Below are 18,856 nucleotides of genomic sequence, written 5' to 3'. Positions count from 1 at the left end.
AGTGGATAACCTTTATATTAAATGTCTAAGCAGGTTCTTTTAAAATGTTTGGACATTTATTGTTTTCTCGTGGATTCACGTTAACCAACCCGCCACACAAGGAAAGCGTTTATATCACAGAAGCTTTGTGTGAGCTTCAGTTTTACAAGTGATGAATAATATTGATGTTGCACCTGTCTTTGCTGCATTTTTACAGCATGAAAACCGACAGTTAACCTACTCAGGAGCCTCCTTTGTATTTAAGTGGACGTCGTCTCATGTCAACCTCCATTCACTGATGTTTAGTCTCGGCATGAAATTTCAAGTGATTCTAAACTCAAGACAGCATCATTAGCATCTTTCAACCAGCTGAGAATAAACACACAGCTCTCCCCTCAGACAGCCCAGTTTATTTTCGGCCATCACATGATCACATCATGATTGTGGGTCAAGGCTGAGTCCCAGCCGTGCTGCCCTGTGAACTCCTGGTGTTTAGGTGGTGCTCTAAGGGGGGTTTGATTCAATTCAGAGTCATAATGAGGCGTTTTCTCTGCCTGTATGTAATTGCAGGTTTCCTCAGGGACAAACTTGGGAGCTATGACGTGGCCTTCTACCTGGCTGGTATCCCCCCCATCATCGGAGGGATCTTGCTATGTTTGATACCCTGGGTGGAGGCCAAGAACAAGAGACGAGAAAAGGAAAAGGCTGTGAGCACGGAGAAGGACGTCACCCACAATATGATAGAGCATGAGAAGGCTCAGGAAGATGTGAAAAACAAAACTGGAGATTCTGTCCTCTAAGTGCCCCCCCCTGAACAGGCTGAAAGAGACACTTGCGGGGTCAGTATGAGGCCACCGCTGACCGGCAGTGTTAAGATGCCGTCTGTTCGTGTTCAACCAAAATTGTAATGACAATCTTCAGTAGGACTAAATTCCAAAGCAATGACATTTATCAAAGTCATATGTTGAAGTACAGTGGAACAAGAATGGGATCGTAAAGAGCTATGCATTAGATTAAAACTACTTGATATTCAAAATGACTGAAGGGAAAGCTGAACTTACCATAAAGCTGCTTATTCTTAAGATGAGTCAGTGTTCCTACCAAAACACCATCCCCCTTAACATTCCTTGTGCTTATGTGAGCCTAAACTACTATTTACAATCACGTCTTAACACTAAATATTTTAGATGTAGGTGTGATTTAAAATAGAACATTTATTGACTAAAAACAAGAGAGGAAGGCGGCCATGAAGGTTAAGCTTTATTTTTATCCGTACAGATGTGTACAAACTGCTCTGAGGGTTTCCTCTAACGCCTGTTATCATAATTCACACAGGATCACCCAAAGCATGTCAGACCTGCACAAATGGATTTAACAGTATTTTAAAGGGACATTCAGTAGCTGTCATTCAGGGAGGAGGTCTTTTTTTTATCTTAGTCTGGGGTCTAACCCGTAAAGATGCTCAGGCACTTGAAGGGATGCAGCTTGTGGAATTGCGTTCCATCTGAAATGCCGACGCTGTCCTGAAGCTGGATCCAGGAAAGCAGTCTAATACCTGCACACACAGACAGTTAGCTCGTGGTATTTAACTCAAGCACGGTATAAACTGAAATGATGAATTAGTTCCTCTTCATATGGATGGTCCCTTTTAACTACCACTGATTCATTATCAAAAACTGGAAACCAAGCAGAGCGTGCGTTGGGGCCCCATTGTTCTTAAAACTGTGACTAATTCAACAAGTTGCTTGTGTTCACACTGCGTCTGGAATTGCTCTTCAATATTTTGCTTTCATAGTTTGACTTCTTAGATGTCTCTCACTTTAAAAAACAGATGTGCACATACAGACAACCGTTTGGAATGTCTTGTACTGCCTAAACTGTTAAACTATTCCTTTAATAACTCTGTCACAGCCACCATAAATGCACCTGCGGTCACTGTTGTGATGAACTTACGCTTCCTTCAGATAGCCATGGTGTTTCTGTGCATGTCCATAGTGACTGATTACATCCTTGACATTATGGAATTGCTTTTAAATTGAGAAGAGGGAGTTCATTTAAACTTTTTCCTTGTTTTGTTTTTTGACATTTCTGATGCCCTGATTCACAATCTAAAAACTTACACGGTCCAGGTCATAAAGCAGCTGTCACCAAGGCAACAACAGATCACCTGCTTGGATGGATGACCTTTAAGAAGGACCAAGACAACGAAAGCCCCAAAAGTCTTGAGCATGCATCCACTGCCATTAAACATTTACCCACCATATCTTATCATTTCAGAGACTCAGCCTGCTCCACTTGTATGGAACTGTGACTAATAATTGACCATATGACCATCAGGAGAGTTAAGTCCAGTTGATCATCAACTCTGTGCCTTGTCCTTTAACCTTTGGGAGGAAGGTGTTGGTTGTATTTATTTTTTGCTTTGTTAGGGGATATTAGTCCATAATTGACAGATGTTTGTCTAGGGTTAGGGTTTTCTTTTGCTGAAGGCCAAATGGTGTTGATCCTGTCCTGGAATCCTGCACATAGTGTAAGCATCTGAACATGTGACTCGCACTGCTCGCAGCCATAGATTGCTTTTTGAAACTCCCAAGATGTTTTTTGAAAACTGTAGATTGATGTTTTTTGTTCTTTGACACACAACCCCCCACATGTGGTGTGCCCTGCTGCCCCCGGCCCTACATCAGTGTTAGAGGTGGAACAACACCATCACTGATAAAACTCCTAAAGCTCAGCATAGTTGAATCTCTCAAAAGCTTTGCTCTTGAACGAAATTCCATCCATTTTCTGTGCCAGTTTTATCCAATCCAGACTGCGGGCGGGTGGGGGGGTCTATCCCAGCTGTCATTGGGTGAGAGGCAGGGTACACCCTGGACGGGTCGCCAGTCCATCACAGGGCTGTTGCAAAATTGAATTGCGAAATTGCTGCACAAAACCAGAGATGCCTTTTTTTTAGTGCTAAGAGTAAGTGAAACCTAGCATTTCCATATTTTCTCTTACTCTTACGCAGATTTTGATTATAATTGACTCTTCATCACTTTTGTGCCATTATTGTGCTTTTGACATCCTCAAGTAATTTAATGTTGACATACGAGTATTTAAATGTTTTATTATGCTTACTCGTTACTCTATTTTCACATTTTATTTAGCGTCTGTGCCATCCAAAGAGACATTTTGCTGCAAAAAGACTTCTTATTATTTGATGATGACTTTAGACCAAAGTCTTTGGGAATGTAATCTTTCTTTAGAAAGTCCTCAGAGCTTTTCTGTGACAGTTTGGAATCTTTGTAATTTCTTTGTCTCATCTGACACAGTTTATTGGATTTTATTGTTTACTTGCTCTTTGTAGTTTGCTTTATTCGTATTATCTGTGCACATGGATGCATTTGGCTCGTCTTTGCCATCCTTGTCCTAGCTTAGCATATTTTGTTTAATCTTCTGCTTAAGGCACAGCTTTTTGTGATATCTGATAATTCATCCTGTATCCTGCATGAGTAACCATCACTTAGCTCTTTGTTTCCCTTTAGTTGTCTCTGCAGAACATGTGCCAAACGACATTATATGATTGTATGTAAACTCAATCAACTTTTAATATTTTTAAGACAGTACAAAAAAAACAAGAAAAAAAATCAACAAAACTGTGACTTTCTTATATCCATCTGTGTGTGTGTGTGGCTGGCTTCTTTATTTCAGGGCACATAAACACTCAGTACTTGGTTACTTACTTTGACGACATCTTTCTTTTTGCCTGAATGCGTCACACCAAAGTTGGCAGCAAGTAACAGGAGTTCATGTATTTTATTCTTTTTTTGTGATTTTTGAAAGATTTGTCTGTATTGCTGTAGAAGCTGTGCTGCTTGAGTAGATTATCTTTGCATTTTTGACAATTTTCTATATCTTTTATGATGAGTTGCCATGCCAACACAAGAGTTGGTTACAAATAGGAGCAGTTAATTGAGCTTTAGCAAGGTTATTTATAAATGAAAAAAGGTCCCAAATACCTGACGATATGGAGAGGAAACCCTGTGGGTGTCAGGTAGGAACAAAGGATGTTCAGGCCGGGTCTTCTCCCCATACTGATGGGGAATGTCAGCTCGCTCGCAAAATGAATAAGCTTGGAGCGTTCTTACACAGAAAAATCCTTGCAGGACAAAGAATATTGAGAATGCAGGATCGTGTTTCACTGAGACATTTATCAGACTCCAACAACTCTGCCTGGCTTTAAGAGCCTTAGGAACATTAGGAATAACGGAATAAGCAAAGCTGGAGGTATCACAGTGCTTCTAAATAAAAAGGTGGTATAATCCTGGACATGTCATCGTGAAGGAGAGTTCACCGATGTCATTTTAGGAGATGTGTGTAGATTACCAGGACGTCCTACGTTCCAACAGTTTGTCCAATGCTCCATCAGAGAAAATAAAAGTTTGATTTATTCTATGCAAATATAAAAGGTGGTTCCCTAACAACAAACCCTGGATCAGCAGTGACCTGAAATAGCTGCTGAACATGAAGAAGAAAGCCTTCAGGGAGACGTGAGAGCTGTGTGGTCAGGGATGGAAAAGGTTTTAAGGTGAAAGAGGATCAGACTGATGGAAGCCTGGACAGAGCCAATGAGCCCAACATGTATTCCACCAGCCTGTCTGCCTCCAGCAGTCGGGTGAAGACACAGCTGGAGAGACCGAACCAGAACAAGGCTGCAGGTCCAGATGGTGTCAGCCCAGGGTCCTGAAGGCCTGTGTTGAACAGCATATCTGGCTCTCCAGCTGATAAAAAATAAGAATTCTCCACTGTTGTTATTTGAATTTCTTTAGTCATTTACTGCTGTGACTGGACATATTTCTTTAACCATTTGTTGTCATAAAAACTGATTGGAGCAACTTTAACGTTCCAGCTGCTTGAGTTTCACACTTTCTGTTTATGATGCCAGTTCTGAGCTACTTCCACCCTTCTAGATCTAGATCTGACACCTAGAGCTCTCATGATTTTCTGTTCTGTACACTTGTTGCTAGAGAATGACCATTAGGCTACATATGAATAAGAAGCCATTGACATAACCTTTTGTATTTCCTCCTTTTGTGGCTCAGCTCACATGTCTATCAAGTCAAACAACCATGCACTCACTCCTAGAGTCAGTTTAGAGTCACCAATTAACCCAACATGCATGTTTTTGGACTGTGGGAGGAAGTCAGAGTTCCAGGAGAGACCCCACACATACACAAAGAGGACCAGCTGGGATTTGAACCAGGAACCTTCCTGCTGGGAGGGGACAGAGCTGACCATGAAGGCACAACCCTTAGTTTAAGGACATAAGTCTTTCATTTATGTGCATTTTAATAAACTTACCCAGTGAGCTACTGGCCATTACACCTGCTGCTTTTATTCTTTAACCTATCAAATGCTCTTTGATATCTTCAGTGATTTTAATACACTTAAACCTGTACTGCTATGGAAGAAGCTGCAGGAAGTACAGGTGGATGCTTCCACAATCGCTTGGATTATTTACTGAAGGGTTGTCTGTCTGAGAAGATGATCAGCAGCACCACAGGCGACTGTACTCTCACCATTTCTGTTTACCCTGTATCTCTCAGACTTCCAGGACAACTCAGAGTCCTGCTATCTCAGTATATATATATCCAGTTATAGGTTTCACTTCGGGACCTACGATCTCTTTTGTCCAAACACTAGATGCCGCCGTTTCCTCTGACTGTAAGGGTGAGTGAGGGTACCCACTACTTCCTGTAGCTTTGAACACCTAACACGTCAAATGAGTCAGAGATGCATAACACATAAAGAGGCTATACTGTGCTCCAAGTTCAAGATACAAAGACGTCTACAGCCAACAGTCCTGATACAGTTATTACAACCGCAGTTTAACCAGAATTAGTTGAAGAAACATTTATTATCACACACATTTGGACTCTGATAACAGGAAAGGTAGAGGAGCAATACATAAGAGAACAACAAGAAAAAACAAACGAACAAATCAAACGTGGTGTTACAGTCACAGTGAATATTGGCCGGTTTTTAGACGTTCAAATGGATCTTACAGAGCCATCGAAATCACCGACACCAGACAACCACAATTTAAGATTAATATAATGAGTTAGTTAGTAACAAAGGCTATAAACCGCAGATAAACCCAAGCTCGGAACTTTTAGTACACAGAGCGAGCCTTCTTCTCAATAGACGATCTTGGCAAAGCTTCAGCTGCCATACTTCTGACTGTTGACATATTAAGGAAGTCTCCTCCGCATTAGTGATTCTCCGCTGTCATTTTTCCTCTTCTTCACTCAGGCCGCTGATTATAACGAGCGACTTCATTTGAAGTATGTTGCAAAAAGTAGCTCTGACACAGCAGGCAACCCCAACCTGAAGAGGTCCATAGAAAATTTCCGTCAGCGGTATATTCTGGCAGCTCACCGGCACACAGGTATGTCCTCGTCCGCCGCGCGAGACGTTGGCATTAAAAAGAAACACGTCCGCTTCGCCAGGATGGAGGAGGACGACGACGACATCGACGACCACGAGGAGGACACTCTGTTTGACAAGGGGAAGGATACAGGGCGAGGGCTGAAGAGCGCGCTGAAGGCGGTTAAAAACACAACGAAACCGGGATGCGTCGACCGAGTGGAGGTGGTCGGCGGGGGAAGGGGCGGGCAAGGACCGTGCACCCGCTGGGTCATCACCCTCGCGCTCTGTGGATCTTTCCTGGGCTTGGTATGTTTTAGGAGCGCCATTAGCCAAATCCCGAGTGATGCTGTGCTTCATGCACCTGTAAGGCCCTTGGTTCAATAGCGCCAGTGAAGTTGGTTTTAAGCTGGAATTAGACGGACGCTCCAACATTTCCAGTGCGCCCGTACTGCAAGCATTACAGTAACCACACGGAGAGACCAACTTCCTGTTTTCAAAATAAAAATGTGGGCTTTTTAAAGCACAGGCAGGCTGCTGTGTTTAAAGTTATCGACAGTTATGAACGGATGTAAAAACAGAGGTGGATCTATTGAGGCCGGTGTAGTTACATATTCCCACACTGATTCTGAGTCAATTGATCACGTGACCTGGGAGCTATTGAGCTAAACTGCTAATATTTACATAAAGAGATGTTTTCTTTATTTTTAAATTTTATTTATATCATACATACATTACAAATGTGATTATTTAGACAAAAATTTCAGGTATAAGGATAACTCAATCATACGTTGTTGTTTTAAAAAAAGACAGTTTGTCTTCTCTGTTAATAGAGTTGCGCATTTTAAAGGTTTACATGTGGGTTCATTCAATAGGAACAATGTCTAATATGTATTTTATTATCATTTAGTGGGCACTGCGCTGTGTTAGTGAAATATTAAGCTTATGTGAGAATTTGTCATGACGTGTATGTGTCTCTGGTCCTCTCCGTGGTTACTGTAAAGTTTGCTGTAAGGGTGCACTTGAAATGTTGGAGCGTCCGTCTAACATCCAGCTTAAAACCAACTTCACTGAAGCGGTTGAATAAATGGAGTGACCGTGTCTCACCTGAGAACCACAGAGCCCTCTGAGATGAGTTTGGTCTGCCACAGGAGCTCAGAAGTGAAGTATTTTAGAGAGCAGATAAAAGAATGCCCGCTGCTTGTACTTTAGGTACTGTAATACAATGTATTGCTAAAGAAGCAGAGCTGCGGTTATTTCTGTGGATTTATCGTAGGTTTTGTACCCCAACCCAAGTCACCCACGAGCCCATCATTGCTCCTTCACAAGTTATTTCTGAGTGGAGCCTAACCTGAGCTGCCCCATCATCCACTCTGTCACTTGCTGGTGCAGTAAAATCCCCTTTAACCCTCCAAAGATGGTTCGTTATCTCTAATGAGCTGTAAACTCGGAGTTATCAGGAAACCATTTTGAAGTGAACAGGATTTCCTTAGCTGCAAAAGTTGCTCTTTAATCCACCCGATGCACATCCACCCGAGTTGACTGTGAGAGCTGAAACAGTCAGGTGTGTGGAGTCAGCAGCAGTCGGTTCACCTCCAAACGCGTCATAAAAAAATGTTTTACGGCCTCATCAGATCCCAAAGGTCAGAAGACGCTGCTACAGCAACACTTCTGTAGATGTGTTTGTTCACCCCAGTTTCTCTGCCAGCAGTAGCCTAAATTTATTAAAAGGGGACAGATTGTAGAAAAAAAGATTTTTTTGTGCTTGAGAGCATATACTAGTTCTTCTAAGTCAATGCCAACTAGAAAACCCAGAAAAAGAATAAACCTGGCATTAGCTCACTTTACAACGTTACCCAGACTTCAGATGATGCTGCATTCACTGTACCTTCACTGTATGTGCTTTGATAATAAAATTAAGCCATCATTAGGCATTCAGCACCCTTTACTGAAGAAAGACTGAGCTGATAATGATCCTGCAGTACTTTGTTGAAAGGAAATCAAATGTAAGTGTTTTTGTTCAGCAGTAGGCAGGTAAGAGATTCACATTTCCATGTTGTCTTTGACCACACCATCAGCAGGACCCCAGTGGCTGTCATTACAAAGAGGAACAGCTGGGACCAGTCTGTGTTTATGTGGCTGACCTCCAGTCACATACGCTTCCTTCCTGTTCTAACCTGCTGAACCCCTGTCCTCTGCTTCCAGGGGATGAGTATCTCTGTTCTGGGCCCCACCTTCGAGGATCTGGCAGTGAATGTGAATAAGAACATCAGCGACATCTCCTACATCTTTGTTGGCCGCTCTGCCGGCTACATTGGGGGATCCCTCGTCGGGGGCATCCTCTTTGACTGCATGAACGCCCACCTTCTTCTCGGTAAGCCCTCAGTCACATGCTGCTCTTATAGAAGGTGAGCCTGTTGCTCTTTGCACTCGTTTAACCCAATGCCTTTTCTCCTCTTCTAGGTTTTTCTATACTGCTCACAGCTTTTGGAATGTATGCTATTCCATTCTGTAAGCAGGCTGTGCTCCTCACTGCTTTCATGTCCTGCATTGGGATATCGATGGGTGCTCTGGATACAGGTAGGACACCCGGGGAAAAGTAAGAAAAACACAAACACTCTTATTGTATCAGTAGAATTCCAAAATGATAGGACAGCTAATTCCAGCTTCAGGCCCAAGGATACGTGTGAATAAAAGGTATCTTTCCTGCTTCCACTGATGCTTGAAGCACATGCTTTGCTCAGAGTGAACATGCTGAAGGATCTGCTGCTCTGGAACAGATCAGCGACACACAGTTCAGGGTAACACTCACGCTTGTTGATGGACTGTTTTGGTCACAAGCTTTTTGGGGAAGGGAAGTGTCAGAATGACAGTAAGTGCATTTCCCCTCGTCTCTGTCTTACAGGTGGTAATGTGCTCATTCTGAACACATGGGGTGCGCAGGCGGGCCCTCACATGCAGGCTCTTCACTTCAGCTTTGCTGCCGGGGCCTTTGTGTCTCCTATCGTAGCCAAGATGCTGTTTGGCACAGATGGAAACAGCAGCTCGGTGCTTCCACCAGCCAACTTCACCCCTCCGGTCACCAAAGCATCTGAAACTCCCACCATCATCCGCTACATCCACAGCAAGAGCAGCACTCTCAAGTCCATGTGGGCCTACATCATGATCGGCTCTTTCCTCATTTTCATCTCCTTCTTCTTCTTCATCCTGTACTTCTGCAGCAGCTTGTCACGGGACAAATCCCACGCTGCACCAGGAAAGCCCCTGGTGGCTAAACACCACCTGGCTCTGGTTGTCCTGCTCTTCTTCTTCTTTTTTGCTTATGTAGGTGCTGAGGTAGCGTTCGGGTCCTTCATCTTTACCTTTGCTAAGGACTACACCTATATGCCTCAGGCCCAGGCAGCCGGGCTGAACTCGCTCTTCTGGGGGACTTTTGCAGCAGTTCGAGGGCTCGCCATCTTCTTTGCGGCCTGCATGTACCCGGGCACCATGATTCTGCTCTGCCTGGTGGGCTCCACGGTCTCCACTCTCCTGCTCTGTCTCTTCAGCAAACAGAGTGTGGCCCTGTGGGTGTGCACTGGCGTCTACGGGGCATCCATGGCCACCACCTTTCCCAGTGGCATCTCCTGGTTGGAGCAGTACACCACAGTTACCGGCCGCACGGCGGCAGCTTTTGTGGTGGGGGCAGCTCTGGGTGAGATGGTACTGCCTGCACTTGTAGGCTTCCTGCTGGGAAAGTTCCAGAATGAACCTTCGTTGATGTACCTGTCACTCATCACAGCCACGTTCACCTCCATCATCTTCCCAGTCATGTACAAGCTGGCCTCAGCACCAAGTAGCCAGAGCAGGAAGCCCCGCGCCAGGGGCCCACCGGACACCGACGACAGTGAATACCGGCAGGCGCTGCTGGACTCAGGCGCCAACGAAGAGGAGGAAGAGGAGCCGGACAATGAAGCTGATCAGTGGAACGGTGCAGACTTTGAGGTCATTGAAATGGACGACACATCAAGCCTCGTCAGTTCACCCAGCAAGGTGTCGTCTCCTCCTGACGTCATTGGCCTGACGTTCTCCTCTGCTGCGCCAGACAGCCAGCTGGCAGAGCCGGGAGGCGGAGCATCCATCTCCCTGATGGGAGACTCCCCCAGAGGCAAAGCGCTGCTCTCTCTGAACAGGGAGAAAAGAGACTGAAAACTACGGCTCCACCTGTGACTCGAAAGTGCTGCTGGTCCTACAGAGAAGAGCCATGACTCAGCACATTTGTTCCCAAGGCTGAAAAGCTGCATAATGTCTGTACCGTGGCCCATTTACTAGATAAGCACTGAAACAAGCAGCTTCTCAGCCACAGACAGTAAGTTTGGGGTTTCATACGACACTGGCTGCGTATCCTTTGAGCTCCTGCTGGTGATGAGGTCACACTTTGAGCTCCTGCTGGTGATGAGGTCACACTTTGAGCTCCTGCTGGTGATGAGGTCACACTTTGAGCTCCTGCTGGTGATGAGGTCACACTTTGAGCTCCTGCTGGTGATGAGGTCACACTTTGAGCTCCTGCTGGTGATGAGGTCACACTTTGAGCTCCTGCTGGTGATGAGGTCACACTTTGAGCTCCTGCTGGTGATGAGGTCACACTTTGAGCTCCTGCTGGTGATGAGGTCACACTTTGAGCTCCACTGTTTTGGAGCGTTTTAAATAAACTTCCCTCCATGGTGAGGTCAAACACTAGGCTGGTTAGAGAACACAAATCCCAGTGCCTTGCTTCAGGACTCACAGGCCTCCTCATGCCACACAGATCTTTAAATATTGTTGCAGATGTGTGTGTGATGGTAGTTTTTGTCATGGTTCTCACTGTGAGTCTTCTCTTGAATGTCAAATACTGATGACTGAAAGAAAGGCTTTTGATTACATAGAATTGTTTTATTGTATCAATCTCAAACCTCCACCCAGAACAATGCTCATTAAAAACAAGAAAATCCAAAACGCACATCCTTCATTATCTTCATTTTTTACATTTATACAAATGCACAGATCCTGTGTCCGACTGGCAGGTGAACTGAACATCAGGTCTTTGTCATTTGAAGACTGCTTTGCGCCATAAAATGGACACGTACGTAAAACCACATGTGTGCAAGGAAATAATACTCTGCGTGACATAATTGATCAATAACGCAGTATTGCAACAGTCCCAGATTTGAAAAAAAACAACTAAAAACCGATTAGGTTCCCACACTTTAAAGTACGATGTGTCGCTGCTGCTTAAATGAGCATCGGTACAATCGAGGTCCGAAGAAACTGAAAGAAATGGCACCCTTTTAAAAGAATGCATTCAAATATTTGATTGTATTCATGGGCAGAGTTTTCTTTCAATGCTCAGTAAGATTCCACATGGATGTGTCAGAAGCTCTTTTCCATATAAAAGTCAGTTAGTGGTTTGAATGCAAACTGTGTGTAAGAAACCAGCGACTGCTACTCTGCACACACACATTCCTGATTGGACAGCACTCGCTCCGTAGCTGTTTCAGGTGTCAGTTTCACTCAGCCGTTAGCAGCTAATGAGGATAAACGAGCACGCTGGCACACAGCGCCTCCATGCAGAAGGCTCTGAGCAGACTGTGCACGCGCAGAAAGAGAGAAAACAGATAAAAGTTAACAAGACACATGAAAAACCCAGCAGGGTTCAGTCCAAGCACCATTGAAACTATTACAACTGAATGGACAAACACTGAAGGGGTGGGGGTGGGGGGCAGCGATTAGCACCAAATCAGCAGAGAGCGCCAGCATTCAGGAGCCAATCAGAACTGCTCCAGCAGCTGTCGGAGGTAGGGGGCCTTGGAGAGCTGTCTGTTGACCCGGGACAGCTTGTAGAGGACGGGGCAGTCCAGGGACACACAGGGCACCTGGCGCTCAGCACAGCCGCTACAGTTCCTACAGATCTGAACACAAACACATCACTCCTGAGGTGGCGCTAACATTTAGCACAAAATACACTGACTGCAGGGTGTGGGAAGTCTTTATGACGTCACTGAGCTCAGCCCCCAGAAGACCTATGAGGTTTGAAGCTTGAAGAGAAGACAACTTGACTTCCTGCATTCTGAATGGCTTCTTCAGCTCTGACCAGCAGTTTCAGCTGTGTAAGCTGCACCTGAGCTTTTGGACCAACATGTTAATGTGTGTTTTAAAGTCCACTTTTAGTCTAACACAATCATTTCTTCTTCTCTGGTGTCACATAAAATTGTTTAATTACTCATGTGTGACCTCATCGACTCTTTCTGGCCTGAAGAAACCTTTGGTTGAGGGCTGAAACACCTTTAAAAACCCAGAGTAGTCAGGTGGCCTTCCATTCAGGCTCCTGGGATTAGCCTGAGCCCTGATGGCTGAGAATCTACACCAACATTAGATTTGTTGAATCCCCCCCTCCGACTTCTTCATTACGCACTCACCCACTTCTACTCAAACCCAAGCTACAGAACAGAAAGATGGACACCCTTTTTTGTTTTGTCTTGGTTAGCATGTGCTCAGCCTTAAATGTTAGCTAATGCTGTGACTTCACAACCACCCTGGAGGTCAAACACGGTCCAGAACAACACACAATGAGGATGGACTACAAACTACTCTTTAAGGGGAGGATATGTATGTCTTCTACGACTGTTGTGCAGAGTTCTGATCCCCCCGCCCGCCCAGGCTCTCACCTTCAGCAGGTGGTCCTGCTGACTCTCCCATCGTCTCATGTCCTGGTAGAGTGTCACAGCAACTCGCTGGGGCTCAGTGCGGCACCGCGAGCACACACCCAGCTGGGTCAGCTCATCACAGACGGGGCAGTGGAGTGTGGTGAAATACTGGGAAATGGTTCCCTTCCGCCCGACTTCCTCTCCACCCACCACAGAGGAGCAGGAGGCCTTCTGGATCTGCAGAGGGACAAGGAGCAATCACTCATGACCACAGCTGCAAACACCAGTGCTTTACAGGGTGTAGCAGCAGGAGAGGCTGCTCAGTACACCAGCTACTGCGAAACCACGGCTGTTAGCGAGGAAAGCCCTGTTCACTGGGATATTTGTCATTGTTGGTGAAGTCTTTTCAAAGTGGAACTGGAACAATGACTCTGAGGGTGGTGGGCAGTTGGGCCAGCAGATGGCAGCAGTGCTCCATCTGACCCCAGCAACACAAAAAGACTGGACCCTGAGCAGGAAGCATCCTGCTCCTCAGCCTTTGTTCTCTCTCCACTGAGGGAAAAACAGAGTCCACCCAGTCTGCTTTACAGAATGGAAGCTGGGACCTGTCGGCTCTGAAGAACAGGAGCTCTGCCACCATCAGTCAAACACAGACCCTCATAACTGTGCTCCAATGGTGAAGATAAAGCAGACTGTTAAAGTCATTTAATACAATAATATATTCATAGAAAGGAAATATTAGAACAAAACAACTTTTCCCTTTGGCAGAAATCAAGCATGTTTTCAGCTTTGATGTCATTTATTATCTCTCACTGCTTCTAAACGGCAGAGGTGAAATCATATGGAGTGAAACTCCTCCGTCTCACCCTGGGGAGCTCCTGGTACCAGCCGAACACATCCACTCCAACCAGCTGCAACATTCTGGCCAGTGGTGGCAGGATCTGCTTGGTGATGTAGTAGGTGGCATTGAGGCGCAGGCTGGGGTCCTGCAGCACCTCCATGGGCCAGCGGACCAGCTGAATGAGGGGAACGCCAGGCGTCCCATACACGATCACGTAGGGCACTCGCTCACCCACGCGCGGCTCCAGCCGACGGTCATGTGCCATCATGCGTCTGAGAACAAACAAATGCAAACAGCTGATGGCGTGGAGGCCCCCTGTGTGGGAATTATTAAAAACTTACACATAAATCTGTTTATTCTGTCTCTAAATCACATGAATGACTGATACTGCGACTATAAAATCAGATTTTTTATTTCCCATTAAAACCTGGGTTGCCTAGCAACAGATTCAGGTACTGTACAGCAGGCTCCCGCAGCCAGACAATGAAGACTGTAATAACAGTAATTGGACTCACACTGAGGACTGTAACTGTAGCTGACAGCACACTCTTTCACTCTATGCTGCTCTTTAGTAGTGCACACACACACACACACACACTCTCACCTGGTCAGCTCCAGTGCTGGAACACAGGCTCCGGGCCGATACGAGCCGCTGCCCCGGTACTCCTTGGCAAAGGTTAGGTCCTGCATGCTGGCCCGGCCATCTAAGACTTTCACACACTGACGCTGCACAAACTGCTTCACCTGACTGATGTCCCGTGTCTCAAACAGCAACTTAATGGACCGCTCCAGAATCTGAGACGCAGCGGGGGGAGTCAGAAGATGCAGAAATAATAAAGATAAGTCTTAAGTAGGATTCATCTGAAGCAAAACTGCCAACATAAGAGTAACTTGTGGTGTTTTTAATCAGAACTGGAAGGAGCACATGACAAATCTGACATGGCTGTGATTGGTGCAGAGTAACAGCGACAGTGGAGGGAGGGAGGGGGGGAGCGGACGGACAGCCGGTTACCTTGGAAACAGCAGGGCATCCGTCGCGGCGCACTGTTTCTATCCCTTTGGCGTCAAACACGGGCTCCTTTTGGTCAGGATTCTCGTACATATAACCCACATAACGCTTCTTTGTCTGCAGCACGCAGGGCAGGTACACCTGGGAGGTAGACACACACACACAGTCTGATACTGAAAAGCATCGTGGAGTTTGCAGGAGGGCATTGTCCCCCTGGTGGTCAAAAGAGTTCATTACTGTGTTCCCAAATTCATTTGAAAAAATATAATATAATGAAAAGAACATATAAATATTGACATAAAGTGACATAAAACACACAGCGACAGTAAATATATCAGAAGTAATTTAACCATTAAAAATATAAAAAATAAATTCATTTTTGGTGCTTGAGTGGTGGGACTATCGTCTTTCATTCATTCATCTCTCCTGCAGCCATTCTGCCAGCCTCGTCATAATGTGATAAACCTACTAATCTACAAACTATGACAATAAAACGATATGGATATGAGGAGGTTTTTTAAACGTTTTAAAAGTGAGAAGCTTCAGCAGCACCTTCAGCAGCAGCAGCAGCAGCAGCAGCAGAAGCAGAAGCAGCAGCAGCATCAGCAGCAGAAGCAGCAGCAGAAGCAGCAACAGAAGCAGCAGCAGCAGCAGAAGCAGAAGCAGCAGAAGCAGCAGCAGAAGCAGCAGCAGAAGCAGCAGCAGAAGCAGCAGCAGAAGCAGCAGCAGCAGCAGCAGCAGCAGCAGCAACAGCAGCAGCAGCAGCAGCAGCAGCAGCAGCAGCAGCAGCAGCAGCAGCAGCAGCAGCAGCAGCAGCAGCAACAGCAGCAGCAGCAGAAGCAGCAGCAGAAGCAGCAGCAGCAGCAGCAGCAGAAGCAGCAGCAGAAGCAGCAGCAGAAGCAGCAGCAGCAGCAACAGCAGCAGCAACAGCAGCAGCAGCAGAAGCAGCAACAGCAGCAGCAACAGCAGCAGCAGCAGCAGCAGCAGCAGCAGCAACAGCAGCAGCAGCAGCAACAGCAGCAGCAGCAGCAACAGCAGCAGCAGCAGAAGCAGCAGCAGAAGCAGCAGCAGCAGCAGCAGCAGAAGCAGCAGCAGAAGCAGCAGCAGCAGCAGCAGAAGCAGCAGCAGAAGCAGCAGCAGAAGCAGCAGCAGAAGCAGCAGCAACAGCAGCAGCAACAGCAGCAGCAGCAGAAGCAGCAGCAGCAGCAGCAGCAGAAGCAGCAGCAGAAGCAGCAGCAGCAGCAGCAGCAGCAGAAGCAGCAGCAGCAGCAGCAGCAGAAGCAGCAGCAGAAGCAGCAGCAACAGCAGCAGCAACAGCAGCAGCAACAGCAGCAGCAATAGCAGCAGCAGCAGCAGAAGCAGCAGCAGCAGCAGCAGCAGCAGCAGAAGCAGCAGCAGAAGCAGCAGCAGCAGCAGCAGCAGAAGCAGCAGCAGCAGCAGAAGCAGCAGCAGATGCAGCAGCAGCAGCAGCAGCAGCAGCAGCAACAGCAGCAGCAGCAGCAGAAGCAGCAGCAGCAGCAGCAGAAGCAGCAGCAGCAGCAGCAGAAGCAGCAGCAGCAGCAGCAGAAGCAGCAGCAGCAGCAGCAGCAGCAGCAGCAGCAGAAGCAGCAGCAGAAGCAGCAGAAGCAGCAGCAGAAGCAGCAGAAGCAGCAGCAGAAGCAGCAGCAGCAGCAGCAGCAGAAGCAGCAGGAGCAGCAGCAGCATCAGCATCAGCAGCAGAAGCAGCAGCAGCAGAAGCAGCAGAAGCAGCAGCAGCAGCAGCAGCAGAAGCAGCAGCAGAAGCAGCAGCAGCAGCAGAAGCAGCAGCAGCAGCAGCAGCAGAAGCAGCAGCAGCAGCAGAAGCAGCAGGAGCAGCAGCAGCATCAGCAGCAGAAGCAGAAGCAGCAGCAGCAGGCTAACTTCGAGCAGCTCCAAGCAGCCTGCTTTGTCCGAATTCCCCTCAAAACCTTTTGGCAGTGTAAAGCCATCTTTTTCCACCTACTATTATTAGAATCACCATTAGCTTGAGTACTCAGAAAGTTAGAAACCTGCTTTGCAATTCCATTTTTATGAAGCTTATTTAGGTGGCGTCAATGTCGACGGTCCAATGCAGCTGCACCGCCGTGAGCAGCTGTCCTGTTTTTGTGAAAGGGATAGCTGGGGCGGTCGCTAAGGTAACGCTGACATAGAGCTGAGGCCGCTGTTCGTGCGCTGCTTTGCAGGATGAGTGTGTGGCCAGTTACCTGTGACGCTAGCTCACATGGTGACAATAGCCATTCCGTCAAGTGGCTGTGTGCGTGCGTGCGTGCATGTGTGTGCGTGCATGTGTGTGCGTGCAGTGTGTGTGCGTGCATGTGTGTGCATGCAGTGTATGTGCGTGCATGCAGTGTGTGTGCGTGCATGTGTGTGCGTGCAGTGTGTGTGCGTGCATGCAGTGTGCATTAGCGTGCGCTTGTGTTTAGGGTGGGGGTGAGCGGCACAACAAAACATTTGCACCATGATGTTACACTATAAATGAGTTGTAATGCTCTGCTATATATGCTTCACACAGTGTGGTTGGCTCAGACGGGTGTTTTTTTGCCCTCCCTGGCAAGAATCTCCACCTAAGCTGCTGAAAAGCTACCTGTAAATATGTTGAGAGCGAGAAAAAGTCCATTTAGCACTGAATGATGCAAATCTGAATGCTTCCCACAGACCCCACAGAGAGGCAGCTGCTGCTGCTGCTGCTGAAGCTGCTGCTGCTGCTGAAGCTGCTGCTGCTGCTGAAGCTGCCGCTGCTGAAGCTGCTGAAGCTGCTGCTGCTGCTGAAGCTGCTGAAGCTGCTGCTGCTGCTGCTGAAGCTGCTGCTGCTGCTGAAGCTGCTGCTGCTGCTGAAGCTGCTGCTGCTGAAGCTGCTGCTGCTGAAGCTGCTGAAGCTGCTGCTGCAGCTGCTTCTGCTGGTGTGTGTGTGTGTGTGTGCGTGTGTTGCTGTGGCAGATGAAGCTTTACCTTCTCAAACTTGAGCTTGACCGGCTTTGGGTTGGTTGCAGTCACTGCCTCAGCAATCTCGTGGCCGATCTTGAAGGCCTGCTCTTTGGTGGCTCCCTTCAGTAGAACAAACATGCTGAGAAAAGAACATTAGGAATGTGATCAGAAACCGTCACCTCAGGACTTTTTTACGTTTTTATATCTTCAGTTTACAGTGATGACCTTTCACTGCCGACAGCTGTCCAAGGAAAAGCGCTACATTTCCATGACTTAGTGTTGAGTTGGACAGACCTAAAAGAATCTGTGAAGAGCTTTCAGAACCTGTTGAAAGGGTGATGTAATAAATCTGAGCGTTCCTCAAACATCTCTTCTTAGCATTTTCTCCCATCAGTCAGAACAGAAAGTATCACCCAGTAAAAAAGAAAAGCTACTAAAATGCTTTTTCTCCAACATCAGCCTAATTTTCAATCATGTTTTTAAATGATCCAATTCATCACATGCACTATATTTCCAAAAGTATTGGCTCATCTGCCTTTACACGCATATGAACTTCAGTAACATCCCATTCTTAATCCATAGGGTTTAATATGACGTCGGCCCACCCTTTGCAGCTATAACAGCTTCAACTCTTCTGGGAAAGCTTTCCACAAGGTTTAGGAGTGTGTTTATGGGAATTTCTCACCAGTCTTCCAGAAGCACATTTGTGAGGTCAGACACTGATGTTGGACAGAAGCTTGCATGCTGAGGTGCTTGGATTTATACACCTGTGGCCATGTGATGGGAACACCTGAATTTAATTATTTGGATGGGTGAAGACTTTTGGAAATATAGTGTACGCTCTTCCTTTTGTATGCAAATGTCCTTCAGTCTGTTAGTGTCAGGTTTATCCATAGACTCTGACCACTGACAAACCAACTGTGACTCACATAACAACATATAACACATAACACAATGCTTCTGACGTCATCACAGCACTGAAACGGCTCTGTTCAAAGTGTTAAAACGACATCA

At 46.5% G+C, this 18,856-nt stretch overlaps 3 protein-coding genes across 7 annotated transcripts in view; 2 read left to right on the top strand and 1 right to left on the bottom strand.

Moving 5' to 3' along the window:
- slc16a10 (solute carrier family 16 member 10) overlaps nt 1-3,699 on the top strand; it is a 39,464-nt gene extending 35,765 nt beyond the window's left edge. Inside the window, exon 6 of the mRNA XM_072362817.1 lies at nt 550-3,699. Coding sequence (XP_072218918.1) covers nt 550-779 — 230 coding nt within the window. The 3' untranslated portion in view covers nt 780-3,699. The remainder of the gene's footprint in view (nt 1-549) is intronic.
- A 2,502-nt stretch (nt 3,700-6,201) lies between these two features.
- On the top strand, nt 6,202-11,361 carry mfsd4b (major facilitator superfamily domain containing 4B). Its single transcript, XM_072362825.1, has 4 exons — nt 6,202-6,696; nt 8,593-8,761; nt 8,851-8,967; nt 9,293-11,361. The coding sequence occupies exons 1-4, from the start codon at nt 6,412-6,414 to the stop codon at nt 10,573-10,575; spliced, it is 1,854 nt and encodes a 617-aa protein (XP_072218926.1). The 5' UTR covers nt 6,202-6,411; the 3' UTR covers nt 10,576-11,361.
- A 291-nt stretch (nt 11,362-11,652) lies between these two features.
- rev3l (REV3 like, DNA directed polymerase zeta catalytic subunit) overlaps nt 11,653-18,856 on the bottom strand; it is a 76,043-nt gene continuing 68,839 nt past the window's right edge. For all 5 annotated transcript variants that reach the window (XM_072362820.1, XM_072362822.1, XM_072362821.1 and 2 more), the window contains 6 exons: nt 17,867-17,981; nt 14,903-15,040; nt 14,495-14,685; nt 13,916-14,162; nt 13,071-13,286; nt 11,653-12,314 (listed from right to left, as the gene is read on the bottom strand). In XM_072362820.1, coding sequence (XP_072218921.1) covers nt 12,174-12,314; nt 13,071-13,286; nt 13,916-14,162; nt 14,495-14,685; nt 14,903-15,040; nt 17,867-17,981 — 1,048 coding nt within the window. In that variant the 3' untranslated portion in view covers nt 11,653-12,173. The remainder of the gene's footprint in view (nt 12,315-13,070; nt 13,287-13,915; nt 14,163-14,494; nt 14,686-14,902; nt 15,041-17,866; nt 17,982-18,856) is intronic.

This window comes from Leuresthes tenuis, unplaced genomic scaffold (assembly GCF_036924035.1).
Source record: "Leuresthes tenuis unplaced genomic scaffold, fLeuTen1.0.hap1 SCAF_13, whole genome shotgun sequence".
Taxonomy (NCBI): domain Eukaryota; kingdom Metazoa; phylum Chordata; class Actinopteri; order Atheriniformes; family Atherinopsidae; genus Leuresthes; species Leuresthes tenuis.
The sequence above is the reverse complement of the archived record's forward strand: the minus strand, read 5'-3'. Positions and strand labels throughout refer to the sequence as shown.

Excerpts from the sequence above, each read along its gene's own strand:
- mfsd4b (XM_072362825.1), top strand. The coding sequence starts at position 6,412 with ATGTCCTCGTCCGCCGCGCGAGACGTTGGCATTAAAAAGAAACACGTC. Across the intron at positions 6,697-8,592 it reads GTGGATCTTTCCTGGGCTTG|GGGATGAGTATCTCTGTTCT; the intron begins GTATGTTTTAGG and ends CTCTGCTTCCAG. Across the intron at positions 8,968-9,292 it reads GATGGGTGCTCTGGATACAG|GTGGTAATGTGCTCATTCTG; the intron begins GTAGGACACCCG and ends TCTGTCTTACAG.